This window comes from Ambystoma mexicanum, chromosome 2p, assembly GCF_040938575.1.
Source record: "Ambystoma mexicanum isolate Mex_15411 chromosome 2p, UKY_AmexF1_1, whole genome shotgun sequence".
Classification (NCBI taxonomy): Eukaryota; Metazoa; Chordata; class Amphibia; order Caudata; family Ambystomatidae; genus Ambystoma; species Ambystoma mexicanum.
Window position 1 is genome coordinate 163363720 of NC_090923.1, and position 25387 is coordinate 163389106.

Consider the following 25387-nt stretch of genomic DNA (forward strand, 5'->3'; position numbering starts at 1 on the left):
TGTGCCAATAAAGGCTTTGTTAACATAAAAGACGGTGTGCTCGACTTTATATCACCTACACACATCTGACCCTGTTATCTTGCGGATAAGGGGATTTCAACTGATACCCAAAAGAGCCATTTAGCCATTAACCACCCCTGAAGGAATTGCTCATGGTCTATTTTTTACAGACAAATAACACTGGGAGCATTTTCCCAATGGGATGGAACCGCAACCACAGTAACACGTAAATACAATTTTAGCCGGGTTACAGTTACACCATTGAGCCCATCACCAATGGCGATTTCAAACGAGTTACCTGGAAACCAGCATGTTAATTTTCTATCCTCATTGGCTCATCATATGAGCTGGATTGCAAGGCTGGCAGCCATTATGTCAGAGAGTGAATGCGTGAGTTAGTATGGCAGATATTAGGTGGGCGAGTTTCTATGGCTTACATTGAATAGACGGATGAGTGAGTCTGTCATATATGACTGAGTATGTGCTTTTGGAAGATATTGACTGACTGAATATGGTGGATCGTGAATGAGTGAGTGTGTATGGAAACTAATGGATAGGTGAGTATCATAGATATTGAATGAGTTTTAGAATGACAATGAATGAGTCAGTGAGTAATTGAATGTGTGAGTAAATGGTTATGGCAGATATTGGGTGGGTGTGTAAGGCAGACATCAAATAAATGAGTATGTGAGTGAGTATCACACATTGTTGTGCCATACTCACTCCGAGTGACTGTCTTTGGCAGATAGTGAGTGAGTGAGTATGGCAGATATTGAGAAACTGACTATGGCAGATAGTGAGTGAATGAACCCATTAGTGAGTATGGCAGATATTGAGGGACTGACAATGGCAGTGACTGAGCGAGTGAGCATTGCAGATATTGAGTGACTGAGTATGGCAGATAGTGAGTAACTGTGAATGGCATATATGGACGAATTGACAATGACAGTGAAGTGACTGAGCATGTGAGTTAGCATAGAGATAGTGAGTGAATAGGGCAGATATTGGGCTGGTGAGCAGGTGCGCAAGAATGGCAGATATTGAATGAATGAGTATTTTAAAAATAAATTGTTCTTTTATTGGGTATTTATAATGCGCCCTTACAGCACAATGGTGTTTCAAGAGGCATCAAGAGAAGGGAGGGAGAGGTACATGGAAGGAAACACAAAACAATAACGTTCATACAAGGTATTGCAACAAATCGGAGCATGCAAGTGTAGTAACAAAAGAGGGGGAGGGGAAATGTATGACGGGGAGGAGGGAGTAATGTTCAGGTGAGAGGGAAGAGAAGGGTACATTACGTGCAAGAGAACAGGTTCAAACACAGCACAAGGCTGGAAATGTAGAACGCCATTGGAAAGGGTACACAGATTGGGAAAGCCTCGCCCTATGGTGCAGGGGGCTACATCAAGTATGAAGGTACAGTAAATAAAATGCAACAATTGAAAGCCTCGCCCTATGGTGCAGGGGGCTACATCAAGTATGCAGGTACAGTAGATAAAATGCAACAATCGAAAGCCCCGCCCTATGGTGCACGGGGCTACATCAAGTATGAAGGTACAGTAAATAAAAAGCAACAATTGAAAGCCTCGCCCTATGGTGCAGGGGGTTACATCAAGTATGCAGGTACAGTAGATAAAATGCAACAAACAAAAACCTCGCCCAATGGTGCAGGGGGCTACATCAAGTAAGCAGGCACAGTAAATAAAATGCAACAATCGAAAGCCTTGCCCTATGGTGCAGGGGGCTACATCAAGTATGCAGGTGCAGTAGATACAATGCAACAATCAAAAGCCTCGCCCTATGGTGCAGGAAAGTATGTAGGTACAGTAGATAAAATGCAACAAACGAAAACCTCGCCCAATGGTGCAGTGGGCTACATCAAGTATGCAGGTACAGTAGATAAAATGCAACAATCGAAAGCCTCGCCCTATGGCGCAGGGGGCTCCATCAAGTGTAGGTACAGTAGTTAAAATGCATCTATTGAAAGCCTCGCCCTATGGTGCAGGGGGTTACATCAAGTATGCAGGTACAGTAGATAAAATGCAACAAACGAAAACCTCGCCCAATGGTGCAGGGGGCTACATCAAGTATGCAGGTACAGTAAATAAAATGCAACAATCTAAAGCCTCGCCCTATGGTGCAGGGGGCGACATCAAGTATGCAGGTACAGTAGATAAAATGCAACAATCGAAAGCCCCGCCCTATGGTGCAGGGGGCTACATCAAGTATGCAGGTACATGTAAGTAAAAAGCACAATGTATGGCAGAAATTGAGTGACTGGCTATGGCAGTGAGCGAGTGAGTGAGCATGATATGATATGATATATGATATGATATGATTGGTTATTTATAACGTGCTTAATACCCTGAGGTTTCTAAGCGCTGATCCGGGGATCGAACTTGTGTTGCTCCGTGTTGTCTTGCTTCCAAGGGGAGCATGTTGCCCCTAAGCTATCCTCCCGAGCGTGACAAATATTGAATGACTAACTATGGCAGACAAGGAGTGAGCAAATGAATAATTGACTGACTATGGCAGAACATGTGTGATAGGAGATAGGTGAGAGAGTGAGGTTGGCAGCAACACACAAGAGGTGATGGCTGGAAGGTTTAGAATGTATCTTAACCTCTGGCATCGCTCTGGGCAACCCTGCAGACCATCGTTCTTTGCCTGCCAAGCCATGACAGAAAGGGGAAAGACCATATGCAAATCAGACTTGGTCCCACCCCAAAAGGGGCAGTCCAGACCAAACTGCTTGTCACATCGCTTCTGCACGAGACCACAAGCAACCCCATACATATTTCGGCCCAATTGGGCATTATCTGCGAGGTGTAGTTTGGGTCTCCAGTCCCTGCAGAAATGGGACCCAAGTCTGGGCATACCCGTCAAACTCAGACTGAGTACAGCAACACAAAAGAGGTGATGGCTGGAAGGTTTAGAATGGATCTTAATCTCTGACATCGCTCTGGGCAACTCTCCAGACCATCGTTCTTTGCCTGCCAAGCCATTACGGAAAAAAGGGAAAAAGATATGCAAATGAGGCTTGGTCCCACCCCAAAAGAGGCAGTCTAGCCCAAACTACGTGGTTATATCCCTTCTGCACAAGACCGCAAGCATCCGAAGACATGTTTCGGCCTCATTGGGCCTCATCAGTGAGGAATAGCTTGGGGCTCTAGTCCCAGCAGGCATTAGCTATCTGCCTCCGGGTGCCATGCAGATACCTAGGCTGGTCGGCAGTGTAAATCATAGAAAGTAATCAAGCAGACTATTGGCATCAGTGTCTCGTTCCATACAGAGCATGGGGTCCCCTTGAATGCTCTGTTCACCCGCTGTCAGCCTCGCAGCCTCGTACCAGATCTGAAACATGAGCAGCTGGTGCCACCTCCCTACCTTTTCACCCTCCGACTGGTGAACTGATTAGCTTGTGCAGAAGCTGTGTCAATTTACATGGCTCCCATGGCACGCCAGCGGCTGTGAGCGAGTGATGTGTCCTTGGGGGTGTGAAACGAGGAGATCATTGCCTTTTACCACAGGCGGTTAATGGAGAGTAGAGCCCGCAGCAGACAAGACTGAAAAAACCATGTCCTGTGGGGAACATTACAGATGCACCGGCCTGGCTCAGAGCACAGGAAGTCAAGCAGGTGGCGCTGTGAGCCAGGGCCGGCCTTAGCAGCGGCAGCACCCCCGGCAGCAAAACAATAATGTGTCCCTGGTCATGCGGGGGGGGGGTGAGAGGTCACATTTTTAAATAGGTGCTTTCTCCCACCACGCCAACTCGGGGGAGACCTTGTAAGACGAGCTGGTGTGGCTGGGGTGCTAATGGCACCCTGGGCGATTGCCTGGGTGGCCCGGCCCCAAGGCCGGCCCTGCTGTCAGTAATACCTGGCAATTATTGCAGTGGTAAAAATATGGAAGGGTCGAGGGACCATCCCGGGCCACCATAAGGTATTGAAGTGCATTACTTGTAACCAACCCTGCACCCCTCCCGCCATCTAAAGGGAGCAGGATGAGTCACACAAATACTCGAGTTGCATCTGTAGCCTTGCTGGCGGCATTTGCACATGCGCACCCAGCCTCTGAGGGCAGCCTCCAGTTCCTGGTTTAAGGGCTGGAGAAGTCTTTCTGTGCTCTCTGCCCGCATTACACCCTTTTCCAGCTGGCTCCTTGCTCCCCATATTTGTATGTGTTGTATTGCTTATTTGATTCATTGACACCGTAGGACCAGTATAAATTCTAAGGCAACAGCTCCCTCTAGCGGTGACAACAGGCAAAGCTATGCAAATTGGCACTGACTATATTATCCTAAGGCAACAGCTCCCTCTAGCGGTGACAACAGGTGAAGCTATGACTGCATCGGACAAACATACAGGGACAAACATACATCTGGCCTTTTATCTTTTATTGTGTGAACCTAACTCGACAGCAGCAGAGCGCTTTTCAACAGGAGGGTGCCAGCATTAGGATTGGCATTGAATACAGTAGTGTGGTACTATTGGTGTAAGGAGGGCGGGATTTGTTTTTATTTTCCATTTTATGTTTCCACGTCTGTTGCGCTGAACACTGACGGTGTTGGTAGGCAGGTCCGGGCATCCACTGCGGCACCATCAGGGGACATATGCGCATGTGCAGAAACGCCGTGATATGGCGCAGCGCATGCACTCAGGACAACGGACCAGGATTGCCAGGCAACAAGCAATCAACAACCTCGCCCTCAATCCAGCGCCCATCAAAGACCAGCAGATGCTGCACTCAGTGTGACTCAACGCCTTTGTTGCCACAGGATCCCGTTTTCTCTCCTTTTTCTCCATGCACCCATCCTGGGTGGTTAGTGTCCTGTGCTGTAACACTCTCTGTCTCTTCTTGCATTTCTTGCTCCTGCCTCACCTTGCTTACTCCTCCTTTGCCTTCTTGTTTCTGCTCAGCCCTGTGCCCTGCTGCCTCCTCTCTGATCTGGTCCTGCCTAACATCTTGCTGCCCCAGTCCAGTGCCCTGCACTGTCCTTACGCCACGTTAATCTGGTGCCCCATCTCGTGGTGCAAGGAGAACTACCCTTTCACCTTCCCAGAGGGATTATATTCTCCGAGGGCGGGTTTAGGACGGTGCTTCGCTACAACACCCCCGTGTCCTGGACAAAGCTGTGGCTTTTCCTCCTCAACGGACCCAGAAACAGGTGCGAGACGTCAAAGGTCAGACTTATTGATAGTCATTTTCTCATGAGAGCGCCAAGACATCAGGCTGCTGGCAAAGTGTGCAGCACAAGAACCTTTAACATAACATGACAGACCCGTGACTATATTCATTACCAGTTCGCCCAGTGCTCCTGCCTCTAGGGGTTGGCCAAGCAGCACAGCGCCTTCTGGGGGCAGAGGCACCCTGGAGGCTTGTCCCACAACTGTGGTCAACTGGTCAAGTTGACTATGTGCCGAGTTTATGGCTCTCTCTGTTCTTGAGAAGGCTAGACGCCGTAGAACCCACAGTACTTTGCCATAGAGGTGAAGATAGACATGTGTCACCGCAGAGGTTTCTCAGAGTCCTACTCCATTTCAGGTTTTCCTCCCAGGTGCTGCAGGGTTCTCCCAGTGATTGGCACATGTGTAGAGTCTGCCATCGTATAGGAATATGTGGAGGGGAGTTAGAATCTGCCTTCTACTCCCAGTCATGCACCCAGGGGTGGACTGTCTGTCATATGTAGATTTCGTGGTGCGCTTCTACGAATCATGCGCCTCTCTTCGGACTCTCTTATTTTTTTTAAAGCTCTCACACAGCCCGCGGGCATCGAGGCGCTGATACAGGAATATTTTGTTTCCAAGGCGAGCACGTTGCCACTGAGCTATCCTCCCGGGACGCACTCTCTCTCCCAGGCACTACCCACCCTTCCTCCCAACTCTCCTCATCCTCCACATGCCCTCCACATGCCTGTGAAGCAAAGTGTGTTACTCCTCATGTAAACAAAATTCTAATGTCAGTTTATTTTAATACCTAGTATAGAGGAGAGACACACATGCTTTAAAATCCATATATGGGTTAATTGTTGCGCTTGTTTGCTGTTATTTGCTCACAATGTGCACTATAGGGCCACTTTGAAAAACATTTCCAGGGCCGCTTTTGGTTCCCAGCCCTCCCCGGCATTCATCTTTGGTAACTTGTCCAGCTCGCACAATCATTGGGGGCCGCAACTGTCCGACTTTCTCGGTCTTCGTCCCAGCATCGCCCACTGGATGTGGCTCCCTGGTCTTGGCCACTCCTGACTGGGGGGAACCTGAGCACGTACGACTCATCTATATACTTTCTCACAAAGCAAACTCCTTCAAGATTTCCGATGCAAGAGCCCCACCTAGTGGGCTCATTATGCCATGGAAAAGTCTACTGTTCCAATCTGTAAGGTAGTTAGTTTGCAAGCATTTCAACTTAGTGTCGCTATGACATTTTTTGAGAGCAGACACTGCTGACTGGGCACAGTGCCTTCGCCAGGGAGACATGGGATGCCTCCTGCCCCTCGCCCCCCATCCTGAGGGATTTAAGGTCTCTCACGGGGCAAATCACACAGGGTTAAGCCCTCAGTCAGATGTTGAATTAGAACGGTTGCTCAACCAATTCATGAAAAGCAGAACGTTCAGTGGGCAGAGGTGCAGAGCAGAACTTTCTGCACAACACCCGTAAATAAGGAAATATTATTGTTGCCATCAGTCACTTTATGGTGCTGAAGTGGGTGTATGTCCCAGTTAATTGTGTCCAGGCCTGGTTCTCTTGTATAGTTTAAGGGCCTCATTGCGAGTTTGTGGCAGCGGCAACACAGGTGGTATTTGAAAATACCACCTTGTTTACCACTCTGCACAATCATGGGGTTCTCGCCGATATAAGAAGATTTCACGATCTTGAAAATTGAGGTTTTACCCTACACTTTAAAATTGAGGGTTTACCCTACAATGGTGGCAATGACGTTAGCATAATAACTGCATGAGACATTCCACCTATTCACAATAGAGTCCAAAAGGACTCCAAAATTGGAAATATCCTAAACCCAATATAATGTAGACAATTGCTTTCCCCACATACGGTAATGATAATTCAGTTTCGCGGTTTCAGCCTAGGGTAATACCTCAAAATGTGTAATGAGTTCTTGAGTGTTGGTTACCTTCAGAAGGAGTGAGAGTAGGAGAAAGATAAACAAGTTTAGTCATTTAAACGTGCACATTCCATTCAATGTGCTCATCGTATTTTTTGTTTTTTTTGGGGGGGGGCCCTAAACCCCCCACCCACACTTATTCTTTGCTATTGCCCACCCGCCCAAACCCTTATTTGCCCTTTCCCACCCCCCCTAAAAAATTCGATGAGCACATTCGATGTAATGTGCACGTTTAAAAGCCTGGGGATGAAAAAGCAGGTGATGAAAGGACGTCGTACCATCTTGAACATGTATTAAGGCAGCGTCTACAGCTCAATCCAAGGCATTAGTTACTTTCAGAAGGAGTGAGAGTAGGAGAAAGATAAACAAGTTAAGTCATCATCTTGAACATGTTTTAAGACAGTGTCTACAGCTCAGTTTCTTTTTGCATGTCTAGGGGACTAGAAAGGAGTTGTACGATGTTACCCCAGAGAAACACAAACAGCTTTGGTCTGTCTAACAACAAAGCCAGGTGGCACCACTGTGACATCTATTATGTGCTTTGCAACCTCCAGTGGAACTGGCACATTAGTCTCCTTGGCCCAAGTCTATTCCATGCATTCTCCAAAGGCATCTGAATCCAGCAGTGCCGGTGCTTGAAGCATCTTCCTGCAGGGGGACAAGACCACCTTTTCCAGGAGCAAAAATCCACATCCAATGGGACGATGCACCGGAAACGTGAGCAAATGCATCAACTTGCAAGTTATTTCTGTGAAAACGTTTTTATAAAATAAAATAAATTGAATTATTGCTTATTCAATGTTTGTATAATTGAATTTTGAGATGTTAATAGTTTGTAGACCAATGAATGAAACTTAAAATGAGAACCAAGCCCAGTGTGCATCACGCATACAAACCTATAAGCACAGATATATTTGCCAAATATGAAGAACTGTGCATGTTCTTAAAACGCTCTTTGATTCTATGCAAAGCAGCCAGGAATGCTCATGGGTGCTTTTCATCCTCTCACCTTTGCTCATTGGGAATATTTCAAAAGAGTACATTAAGAATGTCCATCTTGGAATGATGACCCTCTATCAGAAAATAAAGTAGATGGTTACTATAGTTTTTGATAATGCGCTCCTAAAGGACAAGTCATTCTTATCATGACTCCAATATACACTGGAAGTGATCATTAGAAATACACATTTTTACATTTTTTATAGAAGCCAGTTTACAATACACTTGAATCTTTTCCTTTTTTGAACAGCTTCTTTTGCCGAGAATACACACCATTTGGTCTCAGAATTTCCTTCCATCTTGAAAAGGTTCACACTCACATGTTCTTCTGTGAGCCCCAAGGCAACGCTTAATTGTGCATGCTGGCTATTTAACCCACACATTTGTTACAGCATGCACAAACACTAATAATTAAGAAATACTACAACATAAATGCAGTTGAAGACCTTGTAGCCTGGTCCTCTGCTCCCTTACAAGGTCTGCCTGAACCCCAGCACTCCCCGCAAAGCCTATCCTTGTCGCCCGCCCTCCCTGATATGTATAGACAATGCACCAACAGTGTAATGGTGACACTTGTGCATGTCTGTAAATACCAGACCGGTTCCTGCCTCGGGTTGCCTCTGTCGCCGCTGCTTTCATTCTTCTGGTGGAGGATATCGGCCTTTTCCTCTGGCCAGACTGCTGTTAGCAACTGCTGGGGGGGCTCTAGCAAACGCGCACCTGACAACGCAACTCTTGCCCACAGAGAGCGAGAGAGAGAGAAATGGAAATATGCAGAGAGACAGAAAGAGACAAGGTGACACTCATCCACAGAGAGAGAGTGAGAGAAATAAAATGAGACAGAGAGACAGAAAGAAATGTGACTCTCGCCCACAGAGAGATAAATAGAATGATACAAAGAGGCAGAAAGAGAAAAGGTGTCTCTAGCCCAAAAAGAGAGAGAGAGAGAGACTGAGACAGAGAGTTTGAATGAGACAGAGAGACAGGCATAGCACAGAGAGAGAGCGAGAGAGAGAGCGAGCTAGATTAGCGTTTGATGTAGTTAGCATTTTCCTTCTTTGCCTGTACCCGGCTAATTGTCTTTCCCTGACTGTACAATATAACACTTGCATGCATCTCGTTTTCTTGCTTCTTAAACAATTGCCACCTAACATCACATCTTCATCTCTGGCTCCGAAAATGAGCTATCACCTTGGCACGGGGATTGCTTTCTCACCTTGACACTTGGCAGTGCACAGGGAATATGCCAGCAGCTGCTGCCCACCTGTCGGGGGCCTCTAACTCCAGAAGGCCCATTCGGCATTATGCTTTTTCCGCAGCTGAGAGGTTTCTGGCAGAGGGGCCTGGAGTCGAAGGCAGGGGTCAGATCATTAGATTAGCTGGAGAACGCAGGCCACAAAAGGCAGATGGCTCCCATGCGTCTTGTTCAGGGGTCAACTTGAAACCCAGGGTGGAAAAACCTCCCCTTCAGCCGGTCTCATTGCCAGTGTGCCCAGTAATGCGGCAGTCCCCCAAGGAGACAGGTGAGCGTTAAACCACGCCCCGCAGTAAAAATGATGAACTTCAAGGTGAATCTGTGATACCTTGGCGAGGAGTGAGAACGGATTCAATTAGACAGGCCGCGTGCATATTCACGCCACCTGCTTGTAATACGGAATTTTGAAAGGTATCGCCACTCTGCAAATAAAGGCCAGTGCAAGATTGTACTGCAGTGGTACATGTTGCAGGCTATGCCCGTGCCTCGGGCCGCCTCATTCACGCTTGCACACTCACTCGTACACAGAGACACAGAGATGCGTGTGTTGCTGATGAGGTCCCGGCGGCAACTGCCGTACGGGACGTCTTTATTGTATCTGCGCATGCGTGGCCATAACGAGGCTTGTGCATGAGCATTTCGTACACGCAACGTAACATCCCTTCTTTTCTTTAAACAGATACAAACATTACACAACAGTTAACCAATTGACTTTAACCAAGACTCAACGTGAGTCAAATGTCATGGCCTTATACCGGCTCAGTCTCCTGAGTCCACGATATAGTCCTTGAAACCTACCGGTGGTTGGCGTCCCCGTCTCGCCGGATACCGGCTGCTACTCTGTGGGGTCAGCAGCAGCATGACGTCGATGGGTGGTGCATCCTCCGGCCTGTCAGCATCAGGAGTGTCAGATCTCTCTTCTCTTGTCGCCGTGTCCTCCAGCTCTCCTCCGTGGTCATGCACTTCGATTTTCTTAAAGAACGACTTATTGCGAGTCACTGTTCCCCTTTCGCTGGCCGCCATTACCATTTCTCCTTTCATGTGCGTGACCGTCACGGCTGTGGCTCGTACGTGAGCGATAACTTCTCCTCTGGCCTGCGGTTCTTGACCAGGACAGAGTCTCCTACCGCTACTTGCTTCTCGAGCAGGCCTCTCCTCTCGCTCTCCTTGGCATTTTTGGCTGCTCTGTCCCGTCAAACTCGGTCATCGTCAATCACACCCGGCTCACGCCCTTCTATTTCCGGGATGAGTCCCCTCGGGCAGCGTCCGAATAGTGCTTCCACTGGCTCAACCCCGGTCGATTGGTGGGGGGTCATTCTATATTCTCGTAGGAATTCGAACATGTTTTTCTTCAGCTCCATCCACCGTTTGCTGAGAATGCGGAATACCTTATTCAATGTCCTCATGAACCTTTCCGCTTCCCCATTCGCCCGGGGCCAGAGTGGCGTGACCTTCCTATGCTGTATTCCCTTCTCCCTCATGTATTGTGCAAACTGGTTTCCAGTGAATGGTGGACCATTGTCGGAGCAGAGAACGATCGGGAAGCCATGAGTTGCGAAGATCTTTTCAAGAGCCAAGATGGTGTGATCACTTGCAGTGGAGTCCACAAGCTCAACCTCAGTGTATCTCGACCACTGGTCGACAACGGCCAAAAAATACATTCCCCTCCCAGTCGAGCCAAAATCTGCGTGAACCGTACCCCACGGGAGTTCGCTTCTGTCCATGGACTTTATGGGCGGCGCCCTTTTCGCAGGACTTGCTGCTTGACACTGTATGCACCTCCTCACATGTCCTTCCACCTGGCTCGCTAGGTCAGGGAACCACACTTTCGGTCTCAGCCGTGTTTTTGTCTTTGCGACACCTTGGTGACCAGTGTGTGCCAGCTCCAGAACTCGGGACACCAGTGCTTGCGGGACAACGATTTGTCGCCCACGTAGTAGGAGTCCATCTTCTGAGATGGAAAGCTCATCTCGTACTTTCCACAGGGCATGTAGATCTTTCTGCGCCCTCGCCTCACGCCTCGTGTTGTTGTTGAGGACCTCCTTCCACTCTCCGCTCTGTATGGCTGACCGTATGATCTTGAAGATTTCATCGTCGCTGGACTCTCGGGCCACCACCTCCCTTGATGGTGCCACTGGCATGGCCCCTTCAACGACATTGTGGACAAGTTCCTGACACTCCACCAACTCCCCCAGACCTTTTTGCTGTTCGGGTGGCGGGACAGGTAGTCGACAGGATTGTTTGTTCCGGGCCTGTACACCAACTTCACTCCGTACTCTGAGAGCCAGCATCCACCGTTCAATGCGCGGCGGGGGCTTGGACGACGCACCGGCCAGGTTTGGTATCAGCGGTTTGTGGTCTGTCACCACCACTACTGGTTTCCCTAAAATATAGAGGTGAAAGTGCCGACAGCCCCACAGGATAGCTAGCGCCTCCCTTTCGATTTGTGAATATCGCCTTTCAATCTCTGTTAAGGCCTTGCTGGCATAGGCGATTGGGTGCATGTTTCCTCTGGCGTCCGCCTGCATGAGTACAGCCCCCAACCCCACCTTGCTGGCGTCTACCACTATTTCTGATTCGGCCGTTGGATCAAAATATGTCATTGTGTCCTGATCTGAGAGTGCCTTCTTTAATTTCTGGAACGCTTCCTGCTCCCTTTGGTCCCATGTCCATGGTACATCGTTCTTGGTCAGTGCACGAAGAGGCTGCGACAGTGATGCGAGTCCTTTTATGAAGCGTCCACAATAGTTCACCATACCGAGAAAGCTGCGCACCTCGGTGGGCAATTGAGGTGCAGTGGCCTCCCGGATGTCGCAGACCTTTTCTGGGTCAGGTGATATCCCGTTTGCGTGAAAGATGAAACCAAAGAATCCAATGCGATCCTGGAAGAACTTGCATTTTTCCCGATGCAGCGTCAGGCCTGGCGCACACAGCCTCTGTAGCGTTAGTTCTAGCCGCTTCATGTGTTCCATTTGGGATGATGCAAACACCAGAATGACATTGCTCATGTTGAGCACTCCCTTTAAGCCCGTCAGCGCTTCTCTTATTGTGTTTTGGAATACTTCGGCGGTAGAGGACACGCCAAAACTGAGGCACTTAAATTGATAGAGGCCTCCGTGGGTTGTAAATGTTATTATGTATCGCGAGTCCGGGTGGAGTTCCAGCTGATGGTACCCGGACCACAGGACTAGTTTGGAAAAGTCCTTGGCCCCTTGCAGTTCGCTCACAATGTCGTCCAGTGTCGGCGTGATATGGTGCTCGCGTTTGATAGTGGCATTAGGGAATCGCATGTCTACACAAATGTGGACCGCACCAGGTTGTTTCGGCTTTGGCGCTACCACAATGGGCGACACCCAAGGCATTGGCCCCTCCACTCTTTCAATGATGTCCATCTCGACAAGCGATTGCAGTTCCTTCTCTACTTGCGATCTGAGGTGGAAGGGGATTCTCCGGTGTTTGAGTGCCGTGGGTCTGATAGTTTCATCAATGTGGAGGCGTACTGGGTCCGCCTTTAGTTTGCCCAACCCTTGGAAGAGGTTTGTGAACTTGCCCAAAAGTTGTTCAATATCAGCCTAATATACTGCAAGTGTAAAATGTACAATATTGAGTGCCTCAGATGCAGCACAGCTCAGAAGTGAGTGTGGACTGACGTCGGTGACGTAGAATCGCGCCTTGATGGCCTCCGGGCCATGTGTCACAGGTGCAACGAAAACGCCCAGTATCGGCAGAGGCGTGTCGCCTCCAAATGTGTAGATCCTCTCCTTTGATTTGTCTAGCGGCGGTGGACTGGGGATTGCCTTGTAGTGTTCCGTGGCCAACACACACACAGAGGCCCCTGTGTTGATCAGTACCAGTGTGTGGGGCCCCCTTGGATGTCGACGACACAAGTGTGTTGCCTCCTTCACCTGGTACCTATGGCAAGGTTTGAAATAAAGAAGATCTCTTCGTCATCCTCCTCTTCTTCCGTGATGTTAAGTCTCTGAGCTTCCTGTTCCAGTGCAGCGACCCTTCGCGGTCTCCTGAAACCGCCCCCACTTTTTCTTGCGGGTCCTCTGTGCATCGTTACCGGAGCTGCCCCTCTGCACATCTTTGCATAGTAGCCAGGTGTGTTACACCTCCCACACACCCTTGATTTTGCAGGGCAGTCTTCTGTGTGCGGCAGGTCATACCCGCAGTACTGGCACACTGCCGGGGAGCTTTGAGTGGAGGAAGCTTCTTGGCGCTTCTGGCTCCAGCGTGTTTTTGCTGGGGTGGACTTCCCTATGGCGAACACTTCTCCTTTGCACGGGCGTACTGCGGCATCCATTTTTGCACCTCTGCTCTCCGCGAGCTCATACACCCTGCCGTTGTCGAGGATTTGCGTTAGCGTCATGCCTGGCTCCCTCAGGATCTGCCTTTTTAGCTTGCTGGAGCTGCCTCCCTGTATCACTTGGTTCCTTATCATTACCTCCTCATTGTCCCACCTGCACGTGCTCGACAGTTGACGCAGGCGTGCGCAGAACTGATCTAAAGATTCGTCATCGTGTTGTCTCTCCCCACACATCACGAACCTATCGAAATCAACGTTGGACAGAGGGGTGAAGTGGTTATGGAGTGCGGTTTTGACAGCAGCATACGTCACCACTTGGAGGTTTAAGGATTAGCATGTGCGCAACACTTCAGTGCCTGCCGAATATAATAATGTGGCGACCTTCGCATCATCATCGTCCTCCCCTGTCGCCCCCTGAAAAATATGCCCAATTTCTTTATCCAGATGAGCCACTTGGGTCCCAGCTTAGAGGGTGGGCCTGAGGTATCAAACTCCTGCATGGGCGCTAGCGAACCCTGCTGTCGCCGGGCCATCCGTACCAGAGCGGCTGTTTCACCGTTGCTGACGCCCATCAACACAGGTCGCACAGGCACCTCACTTCAAGGTAGAGGCCGCAAACCTGGTCTTCTCCGGTCTACTGCAGACCTGGGGTAGGCCCACTCCTTCAGTGAGCTCCAGAAACTGAGATCCCAGGCTTGGCAGGCATCCTCTCCACCATGTAGAGAAATGGGGTCCTCACGGACCAAATTTGCGGCCATCCGGGGTGGGGGAGCCACGAGGATTCCAAAAATTGGCTGAAGATTTCCCCGCAGCACGTGGGTAGCCCACGAGCACCCTCACGGGCCGCAACTACGCCACGCGCCGAAAACAAAATGGCCCACCCGCTATTGTGTCGGGTACGGACTGCGTCGGAGAAAGGGTGTGAGATTGATGCACTTGTGCGCACCAATTATCCTTTTCATGGCAGCCGTTCCTCGTCGCCAATGTTGCAGGCTATGCCCATGCCTCGGGCCGCCTCATTCACACTTGCACACTCACTCGTACACAGAGACACGGAGATGCGGGTGTTGCTGACGACTTTATTGCATCTGTGCATGCGTGGCCATAACGAGGCTCACGCATGCGCATTTCGTACTCGCAACATAGCAGTACACAGTGTCTGTCATGAGAAAGTATTGGTGTGATTAATAACAGATCTTAAGTTCTGATTTCAGTGCATTTCTTACACATGGTTACATTCTTTTTTTGCTTGGATTAAAGACAGCATATTTTAGTCGAAAGGTGACCTCAGCTACTGTGTTCATTCAGAGTGAAGGAGCACCAAAAAGACATAATGGCCATACAGCTGTGCAAGTTCATATGAACAGTTTGCGAGACTCTGGAACGGGTTTCCCATCCCACTGGAGCAGTCATGTATCAGATACCCTAATATATGTGGGGTCATGAGACCAGTGCCCGAGACCTTCAGGTGAGAGTTATGAGGCCATTACCTGAGACCTTGAGATGTGTGTGGTTCTCAGTCCAGAGGGTCATGAGGCCAGTACCCAAGATCTTGATATGGGTTGTGCTCTAGTCCATGACGGTCATGAGGCCAGTATCTGAAACCTTGAGATGCGTTGGGTGTTCAGTACATGAGGGTCATGAGGCCAGTACCTGAGACTTTGAGATGTGTTTGGTGCTCAGTCCAGAGGGTCATGAGGCCAGTACCCATACCTTGAGATGTGTTGGGTGCTCAATCCAGAGGGTCATGGGGACAGTACCCAAGACCTTGAGATGTGTGGGGTGCTCAGTCCAGAGGGTCATGAGGCCAGTACCCAAGACCTTAAGATGTGTGGAGTGCTCAGTCCAGAGGGTCATTAGGCCAGTACCCAAAACCTTCAGATGTGAGGGGTGCTCAGTTCAGAGAGTCATGAGGCCAGTTCCCAAGACCTTTAGATGGGTTGTGCTTTTAGTCCATGGGGGTCATGAAGCCAATATCTGAGACCTTGAGATGTGGTGGGTGTTCAGTGCATGAGGGTCATGAGGTATGGGCCTGAGTACTAGAGATGGATCAAGTGTTCAGTACATCAGGCTACTTCTCTACCTTATTACTCCAAAAGGGTTTGTGTTTTTTCTCATTAGAGGTTGTCCGGTAGCCTTCTGGTAATAAAGGCGGGATACCGGCAACCTGGCCTACCGTTTCCACCACCTGATATATCCAGGTATTACCGGGATATTACAAGTTGCGCAAAGGGTGGTAAATCCCCATTCCATGGAGTACAATAGGGCGCCATGGAGGGGATTGCCGATATTACTGGCATTTCTTTGCTTGTGGGGACCTGATTTACCTCGACCTCTTGGCTGGAGGTACATGAATGCATTTACTGGCACTTTTGCTGGCATTTTTCTTGCACCACCGAACCTAAACCTTTCTCGTCTTCTACTTTTCTACACTGTTCGATGAGTCGGAAGGAGTCTGAGTGTCGGTCATTCAGCTATTCTCAATAGCTTCTGGAGTCTCGTGGGGAAGGGTTTTTAAGGCAGTTTCTTCTCCAACTTGGCTGGTTGGGTTTTTGCAGTCATGTCCTGGTGCTCATCGGAGGCTCAAGACCCTCACAGGTCCCCATCTTGGGAGATTGTTTGCAGGGCTTCATTGGCACTGCGGATTGGTCTCACCCTTCGCCCTCTAAGAGGTTTTATTTTCGGCATGTGATGCGCATCATTAGATTGGTGGAAGCAAGGTTTTGAAATTGCATTATGTTTGCTTCATCCCTTACTATAAATTCAAGATTTCCCTCCTTTTATGGGTCGGAATTCATAACTCTATAAAATACCCAATGGGGGTCATTTAAGACAAAAAATGTAAATTGAATGCAGGGGCTGCCAACATTATGGTCATTATGACCCTGGCGGTAGCCGTGCCTGTAAGTACCGGCACGGCTGCTGCCGGAGTCATGAATTTACTGGCACCCGGCAATGGTGACATACAGGGGCATTACAGCCCCGGCGGACCCGGTATATCCCCATTGCCGGGTGCCAGTAATTATTAGTCACCATTCCCATTTGAGTTCCATTGGACTCAATGGGAATGGGGAGGCCGGTGCATCCGTCGAGGTCTGCTCGCGGGTGCTGGTCCGCCCGCCAGGGCAGACCTGGCGGGCGGAAAGGTACTCGCTTGCAGAACTCTTAGCTTACCGGCACCGTTGTTACCGGACTGGCAAACTTGTAATGAGGCCCTATCACTTACCTGCTGGTGGGCTCCATGTATACAATTTTAAACTTTTTTTCAAACTTATTTTAAAAGTGCAGTGCAAAAGAAAGCGAAATTGCCTTTCCTCTTCAGTTTTACATTTTGTTTTGTAAAAATTGCACTTTTCAGACAGCATTTAATATGGATTCCTATGGAATCCGTCTACTTTTAGCAGGGGCTAAATGAAGGAAAAGTCTAGAGGGATCCATTTGTTTTGCAACTGCATGACAATCTCATTCAGGCGTGAAACTAAAAGCAGTTTAAAGAGAGAGGAGGAGGAAAGCATGCAGAAACTTTATTTCTGCCAGGCGCCCGTTCTCTGCCTTCAAAGTGAATTGAAATGTCCCGGAGCAGTAAGCAAAGGCGTAAACGCATAATGCCTTGTTTTTACAATGTAACTGATAATAAAATGACCCCTTATGACCTGTCCACCCTAAATGGTAATACACATGGTGATAGCCCCCTGGGTTTTACTTGTAACATATAGGGCCTGATTCATGGAATATATTGCACAGTAAATCGTGACATTGCGGGCCAAGTTGAGCGCAAAACCCCATTTGTCGAGTCATGGAATCGACTGCACAGGACTTTTCCGTACTTTGCGGGGACTGTGCGCATGCGCAGCACATTTTTGCGATGGACCGAGTGCCTTGCGCGAGACATCTCGCAGGGTGTGGGCATGGCCTGCGCATAGACCGAGCTAGAGGCTGGAACTCGCAAAATGGAGAAGAACAAGAGAAAATGTGGGCGTTACGAGGGACGGCCCACTGACAGTCCATTGCACGCCCACAAATGCGCATTACCAAGTGTATTCATTAATCTGTCCGCGCAACCTCTCGCCAAAGAAATGGCCACACAAAGCACTCGATCTATCCAACACCCAAAGGCAGGCGTGCAGACACTTGCGCATAGGAATCACTGCGCAGAGGTAAGATTGAATGTTGGATTTAGGGGTGTGTGCATGCAGTCGGGGTTCCAAATGGACTTAGGGGTGCGTGTACGCAGTGTAGCGGGTGCAGGCACAGTTTACGTGGGTTCGCACGCATATTTGCCAGGATATGGCAGCTTTTACGATACATGGTATGCATGTTCTCATAGTTCTGTGTGTAGTTATGGGGAACCCCAAGCAGGATTACCAGGGTGCATTTGTTTGCGCCCGAGGACTGCACGTAGGTAGGTATTAGTGACTATATTTGCTTTGGAAGGGGTGTGTCAGGGCGTTCCGTCCAGAATTTGCTCATAGGGTTACTTTGCAGGGAATATTCCATGAATATGCATATTGCGCAAAGGTGCCACATGCGCAAGAGGGCATGGAAAATCCTTCTCACCACGTGATCTTTGCTGGGTCAATGCGCACTTTTCTATGAATCGGGCCCATAGAGTGTTACCTGTTGACCAATGTTTTCCCACAAATACTTCAGTTTGAGCATCAATAATGGGGACGAGGCCATCCATTCACCCGCAATGTTTTTACCACTCCCTCACTCAGCCCTACAATGTTACTCAAGTCAATGCAATATTCTTTGAGGACTTCGATTTCTGCCTCCTTATTATGAAATGTTAGCTATTTTGCATTGTTTATTTTGGCACACTTTGTATTCCCCTCCATGTTTTGACCTGTCACCCCTGTGTATGGGTGCGTGTAGCCTTTCGTTCACACTGGCACACAACCATACATGGTCACAGATTTCTGGATCTGTGATCCAGAAATATGGATTACCCTTAAAGACTCCCTCCTCTTCCAGGTGAGCCCCATTAGTCTGTTCACCTTTTATGGGTAGCATTTCAATTGATTGCTGCTGTGTTTGCCTCTGCAGCTCCTGTTCTGAATGTGATGAGTGGTACAGCTGCATCAACAGGACTATCCAAGATTACTACAAAGCGCACAGTCCAGTCAGCTATCATAACAGCATGGAGGTAGGTAGGTGTGTGTGCAAGAGAGAGTGCACGCCTTAATGTGTCTAGATATCATAACAGCATGGCGGCAGGTGAGGTTCCAGGGGCAATTCCAACAGCATGTGTCCCCAACAGTCTTAGCTGTGAGCAGCTATCCAGACAGTAGTGTGGTACACACGTGTTCAGTACAACCATGTACAATATAGCAACAGTGGCAAACCTATGTATAATTAACTCCTGCTGATGGGGTCGGTGTGCTAATTTTGGAATTGGCCAATTTGACTGACAATATTTCACAGTATGGCCTAGTTGACCGAGTTTAGGCTGTACGAAATGATCGTACAACCAAACATTTGCTCAATTTAGCCATACAGTTCCATTAGAGCGAACAAGGGGATCAGGGATTTGGAGGGGTTGTCCCCTCCTTCCATTGCTCACTATATTTGGAACAGCGGTTGCAGGGGTGTCCATCACTTCTGGGACTTTGGAAGCGGGGGACTTTAAAAAAACCAACAGAGAAAGGGACCCTGCAGCATCAGTTCTGACCCGCGTTGCAGGAACGGAACTGACGCCGCAGGGTCAGATGGAAAGCGGAAACTGAAAGGTAAGTGGGGATAGGGTGGGGATGTATTGTGGGGGTGGGAGTGGTGCATGGATTAGTTGACTTTGGCCGCTGCAAAACTGGGTTTGCGTTAAAATTGACAACGGTCAATTCGGCCACAAACAATTATGCTACTGTCAAATCATACCAATTCCTAATTTCCCAGAACATCACTTAGGTGAATATTTAAGTCTACCATAATTAAACAATATATGCCACTACCATGACAAATGGCTGGGGGTGCTTTAAATGTAATGTAAAAAAATATATGTGCAGGAGGAAAATGCATAGAAAATAATTGAGGCTGATCTTGTCATTACCAGGGTGAGACTGGATGGCCAAGTCCTTGTGTCACACTATATCTTGTGTTGATTATGATGTTTTTGCTGTACCCATGTGCATCCATTGTTTTCTGTGCCTGTGCATCAGCATATCATATCAAATGTATCATTGTGGTCCACTGGTCTTCGTGTTTATTTGGCATTGAATTGAAGAGGTCTTGTGTCTATTGTAGTGTGGAGTCTATCTTTACTTTTATCTACAGGGCCATATTTTATTGTTCCCCTTTGTTTATATGCACTTAAGTCCACTGACACTCATGCTAATTGATTGTTGCTTCCATTGAGCCTTTTGTCCATTGTATCATGCTGTCTATCGTATTGCAGCATCCATTGATGTTTTTATCTAGAGGGCTTCATTATCTTTCTCAGCTGGGTCTTGAGTCAGCTGAAGCTCCTGTTCATTAGCTGTTGCTTCTGTTGGTTTCCTGTTGACTATCATTCTGTTTCTTGTACGTTAGGTTAGTAGTTATTTCTACAGTTCACATCTACCACTGGGGTGCCCGTGTCGCGCAGTTGGCTTGTTTGAGGTCTGTTTGGTACATGTGGCCTCAGCAGATAGGTCATGTGTCGCTGCCAATTGACAATCGTATTCGCCCATGTGTTTATTGGGTCCAACCACGTTTATGATCGTGTTTATGCAGCAAGATCCATGAAGTCTTCGCAAATGGCCCAATCAAAGACTGTGGCCTCGGATGGAAGCTTCAGCGAGATGCATGAGGAAAGTGTTGTTGGCCTGGAGGTCAGGTATCAGAATGTTTCTGTGGGCAGTGTATATACTAAACAGCATGTTCTTTCTTTTAGGTCCGGGAGAGATTGGGAATCTGCCTGGGTGACAAGCCACCATCTCTGGTGCCCATGTCCCACGTCATGATGTGTATGAACTGCAGCAGTGACTTCACCCTGACTCTGAGGCGCAATCACTGCCATGCCTGTGGAAAGGTAAGCTGAAAATACCCGGTCGCTGCTGCACAAGCCTTCTCTGCCAAGCAGCATTGGCTAGTTGATAGCACCACAGATAGGTTCTCTTATAAACCATGGAATAGTGGGGCTGTCTTCACTACGTCTAAAGAGGAAGTCTATCATCCTGTTCCTATTAAATCTAGGCTCCAAATTCATTTTCTTTTACAGTAATTGAATGTATTTACTTGTTATTATGTATTGTGCCTCTCGTGTCACCATAAGGCACCCTCAGGCTACATGGAGCCTATATCAGGCTGCTAATTGAGTACCTGGGTTTATATGCAAAGTACCTGCCACACAAATGTTTTAAGTAATGGATGGCAAATGCTAACAATTACTTTGAAAGATTTAACATATGAAAGGTAAATAATGACCCATTAAGGGGGACAACATTTAAGTACCTATTGTGTCACTCATGTATAGATTTATGTATCATGTACACGATTGGAAGTTCAAGGCTAGTTTATCTTCAGTTTTCTGGTCCTCTATCCAGGCACATTTATAAGGAGGCATTTATGTAAAGTTTTTATCTTCACTGAACTACATAAATTCTTCACATGGTAACCAGCAGCTTCCTTTCACTAAAGAACGAACATCTGGTTCAATGTAGTAATGAATCCTAAAATAATTTGTCTGGAAATTGATTAAAAAGAGACCAAGTGATGGTGTATGTACAAGAAAACCAATGTACTAATTATGAAATAAAATACAGGTTCCTTATCAATAGATTTCCCTGGGCCTTGTTCTAGTGCTAATTGGTCCCAATTAGTCCTCCGTGGTCATAATAAATTATCAACAGGGCTGCAGTGGTGAAGTCAAGTCCTGACCTGTTAGGATTACTAGTATGCACAAAACATCTCACAATCACTGACACCTCTTTCTGCCCCACACACAATTCTTTTACAGTCAATCGGATATTAAGACAATGGGCCTCATTACGAGTTTGGAAGTAGCCATGCCGTCATTTACCGGCATGGCTACCTCCAAACTCGTGTCCGGGTCCAGGTCCTGAAAAAAGGGAATTACCGGGCCATTCCAACTTTTGCGGGCCCGGTAATTCCCATTTTCGGAACCCAGACCAGGTACGTCCCCATTCCCATTTGAGCCCCCATAGGGTTCAATGGGAATGGGGAGGATGCTAACAACGGACCCATTAATGATGGGTCCGTTGTTAGCATCCTGGTCTGCTCGCGGGTGCCGGTAAGCACGTCTGGCCAGACCAGACATGCATACCACCACCCTCGAGCAAACTCGTAATGTGGCGGCCCGGTATAAACGTTGCCGGTACCTTACCGGCACCGGTCATACCGAGGCGGCCAGGGTCGTAATGAGGCCCAATATACTCATAACATTGACAACTCTCCTACAAATTCTTTTTAGAGAATCAAACAATGATTAATTGTCAAACAGACATATTTTACAAAATCATGAGACAATTTATTGAAAAGCCATTTGATGTTTGTCCATGGGTTTCATCCAAAAGATATTACACACGTGTTTCGTATAGCCCCTGATTCTACTTCAACAGAGGCTAAGGAGCTTCTTCACAGCTAATGCATACATTTATTGTCCAAATGTATTCTTATTCTAGGTCGATCGTAATGTTGTGTTCCAATCTTGTCAAGCAAATTCATTCAAATGTTTCCAACAACCAAAGCCTTATGCTGATTCCAACTGTATCATCTTCACACTGGTTATTGTAAACATTTGCAAAAAATGCTTTCATAAACATTTTTGAACTGTATACAGTAGTAATACATTTCAAAGGAATAACCAACACATCGAACATTTTGCTTCAGACACTTTTAAAAATGTTGCCTCCTTCTAGTACCTACTGTGGTGAATCGGGGTGAACATCAGTAAATGAGGGTGTCTACGGAGTACATTTATTGCATCCAAACATAGACTACAATCTTACTCCAGACAAAAGAGGAATCCAGCAAAATTTGGTAGACGTGAGTTCAACGGTGTGGATTTGTATAGCCAGACAAACATACACTCATACATACATTCTGCTATATATACTATTGAAGAATAAATAAGCAGTCATAGGGGGTCATTAAAGGTTTGCCGGTATCCCGCTGAGTTCTTGGCGGCAGGTAAATCAATAACCCCCAATGGCAAACGTGTGTTTTGCCAGTGCAGTAAATGTGCCAGTACCGGATTTACTGGCACTTGTAACAGCATTTTTAATGCATCAGAGAAACATGTGTTAAATAAACCAACCTTGGATGCTTTGATTTGAATGCCATGTTGCACATTGAACAATTGATCAACGTAGACAAGACCGCGTAAAGCTGACATCTTGTGTAAATATATTGTACGCGTGTCTCTGCAAACAATCCTATGTTAGTCAGCATTTGCATAGATTGTTTGTATACTGTTCTGATATGAATTTCCTAATATATCTGACACCAAAAGAAGAATGTATGCTGAAAAGAGTAGGCAGAAAAGCATATGTATACATTAGGAGAGCGACAGAAAGCATTATTATGTCCCAAGGTTTTCCGCTCTGTGATTGGACCATCTTCCCATGAGGTGGAAATGGAGCAGGTGCCATAGCACTTCAGTATGGTTTAGAAATCTGGGCATAGAAGCCTGGAAGGGGTAGCTCCACTAACTCCCAGGCTCCACCCCAGAGCTCCCCTCTGTCTCCTTCAGTACCATAGATGCTAAGGTGAGAAACCTGTATTAACTGAAGTGGTTGAGTCATTTTAGAGCAGTGAGCTGAAAGTGAATACGATAGTGACACTGCCTAGAAATAACTAAATCTGGTGATCGGTAAGAGGCCTTGGGAGTTTAGAATGGAACGGCAGAATAGAGTTGGGTAAAAAGTTGGAAGGAGGGATGGATCAAGGGAGGTTTGATTGAACTTAAAATTGTTCTGTTTCCTTGCAGATTGTATGTCGGAATTGTTCAAAAAAGAAATACCCGCTCCGGTACCTGAATGACCGCCCGGCTAAAGTTTGCGATTCCTGCTATGCTGAGCTAAAGAAACGAGGTGACTGCTCTGTAGCCCTTCAGTGCACAATCCACAACAGTAACATCTGTTTGCATTGTTTCTATGAACTGTTCAAGATCAGCTATTGCTGATCTACTATTTAAGCACCATTAAATCTGCCCGGTAAGAGTGCGGGTGTATTCCTGTTAAGCGTTATTAACAGAGATATTTTCTAGGCCCTCCACACTCTTGTCAATTACAGGAAAATGGGGAGAAAAAGACATTTATATTGTGAAGACCATTATAGACCATGTAGGTTTAGACATAGCCTTTGTTATATGTGGTGAGGTTTTGTACAAATTCTACATTTTCACTTTCCTTTCCCCATTTCACTCTTGTTTTGTAGAGTTGCCCGTGATGGTTGTGAGTTTCCCTCAGCCACCGCCCTCCAGGTTTACAGCCAACGCCTTCTCCTCCGTGCTCCACAGCATCCACCCTTCATCCTTCAAGAGGCAGAAGAAGATCCCTTCAGCTCTCATGGAGGTATGACTCTGGCTGCCTGGTGCTAGGCCTGAACATTTGGTGACACCGGCCTACCTCATGTAGCTTTTGGGTACTGTGAGGGGACAGAAATACGAGGCAATAAAGTAGAGAGAGCTTCCTGACAAGTAGCCATTTCGTTAAATATTACAGGTTAGATAAGCGCCTTGCTTTCCCTAACCTAACAAGAATTTCCCTATTTGTCAAACTAAGACTAAGGGAAAGCACTCTAACATCAAAAGGTATCTGTCCCTTGCACTTATACATACAACAAAATCATACAGGTATCATATGGTCGTTTAAACTCAAATTAACAATTATATTAAAACATAAACTTAGTAAACATGTGTCCTTGTAACCAAGGTCAGATCCCTTTCCCCAGGTTTCATTCAGGAAATAAAGTTCAAATCAAGAAATTTATTTTTCAATAGCCAAGGTCCACTCCAAATACAACACAACGTTCTTTTCATTCCATGGGTATTTCACTTGGCACTTAGAGTGTTGGATTGCTAACCAGGTTGTATCACTCTTCAAGATGATTGTCAACGTTTCCACAAGCTCTTTCTTGATAAACCAAAAATGACTTTGGGCCTCATTACAACTGTGCCGGTCTGGAAACAACAGTGCCGGTAAGCCTACCAGCACCATTGTTTCGAGACCGGCGCAGTATGGGTTTGCCTCATGGAGCCGCTGTGCCCAACAAAGCAGACCCTGCCAGACACAGCGGCCATGGTAAGCAAGCCATAAAGGAAGCACCGGCCACGTTATTAACGGTGCCGGTGCTTCCGTGTTCCCCATTCTCATTGAGTCCGTTGGACTCAATGGGAATGGGGAATTACAATTTACTGGTGCCTGACTTTCCAGAACATCAGGGTTGTAATCCCCCAGTGTTACCGTCAAGCCAGGCGCTGGTAAATCTTACAAATCCAGCGGCAACCCGCCAGTAGCACCGGCAGGTTTACTGCCGGACTTGTAATGAGGCCCTTTGTCTTCACACTTCCAGTCAGTATTCAATAATTCCACTTCTTTGAAGAACAACCACTTTCAAATTTCTTCTTCATAAAAAATAATGTTTTGTCAGGATGGTTTTACCACAGTTCATCATAACACATGAGTGGACTTGCCACTTTCTTTCCAGCACAAACTTCTTTTTAACTGTCTTCTTCCTGGTCCACTAACCACTAATAGTC

General features: G+C 47.3%; 1 protein-coding gene across 3 annotated transcripts in view; it reads left to right on the forward strand.

Annotated features, from left to right (window-relative positions):
- The window catches only part of FGD5 (FYVE, RhoGEF and PH domain containing 5), a 640152-nt gene that overhangs the window by 565819 nt on the left and 48946 nt on the right, over positions 1-25387 (forward strand). For all 3 annotated transcript variants that reach the window (XM_069643415.1, XM_069643418.1, XM_069643416.1), the window contains exons 15-18: positions 18736-18835; positions 20558-20695; positions 23615-23717; positions 24064-24200. In XM_069643415.1, the coding sequence (XP_069499516.1) occupies positions 18736-18835; positions 20558-20695; positions 23615-23717; positions 24064-24200 (478 nt within the window). The remainder of the gene's footprint in view (positions 1-18735; positions 18836-20557; positions 20696-23614; positions 23718-24063; positions 24201-25387) is intronic.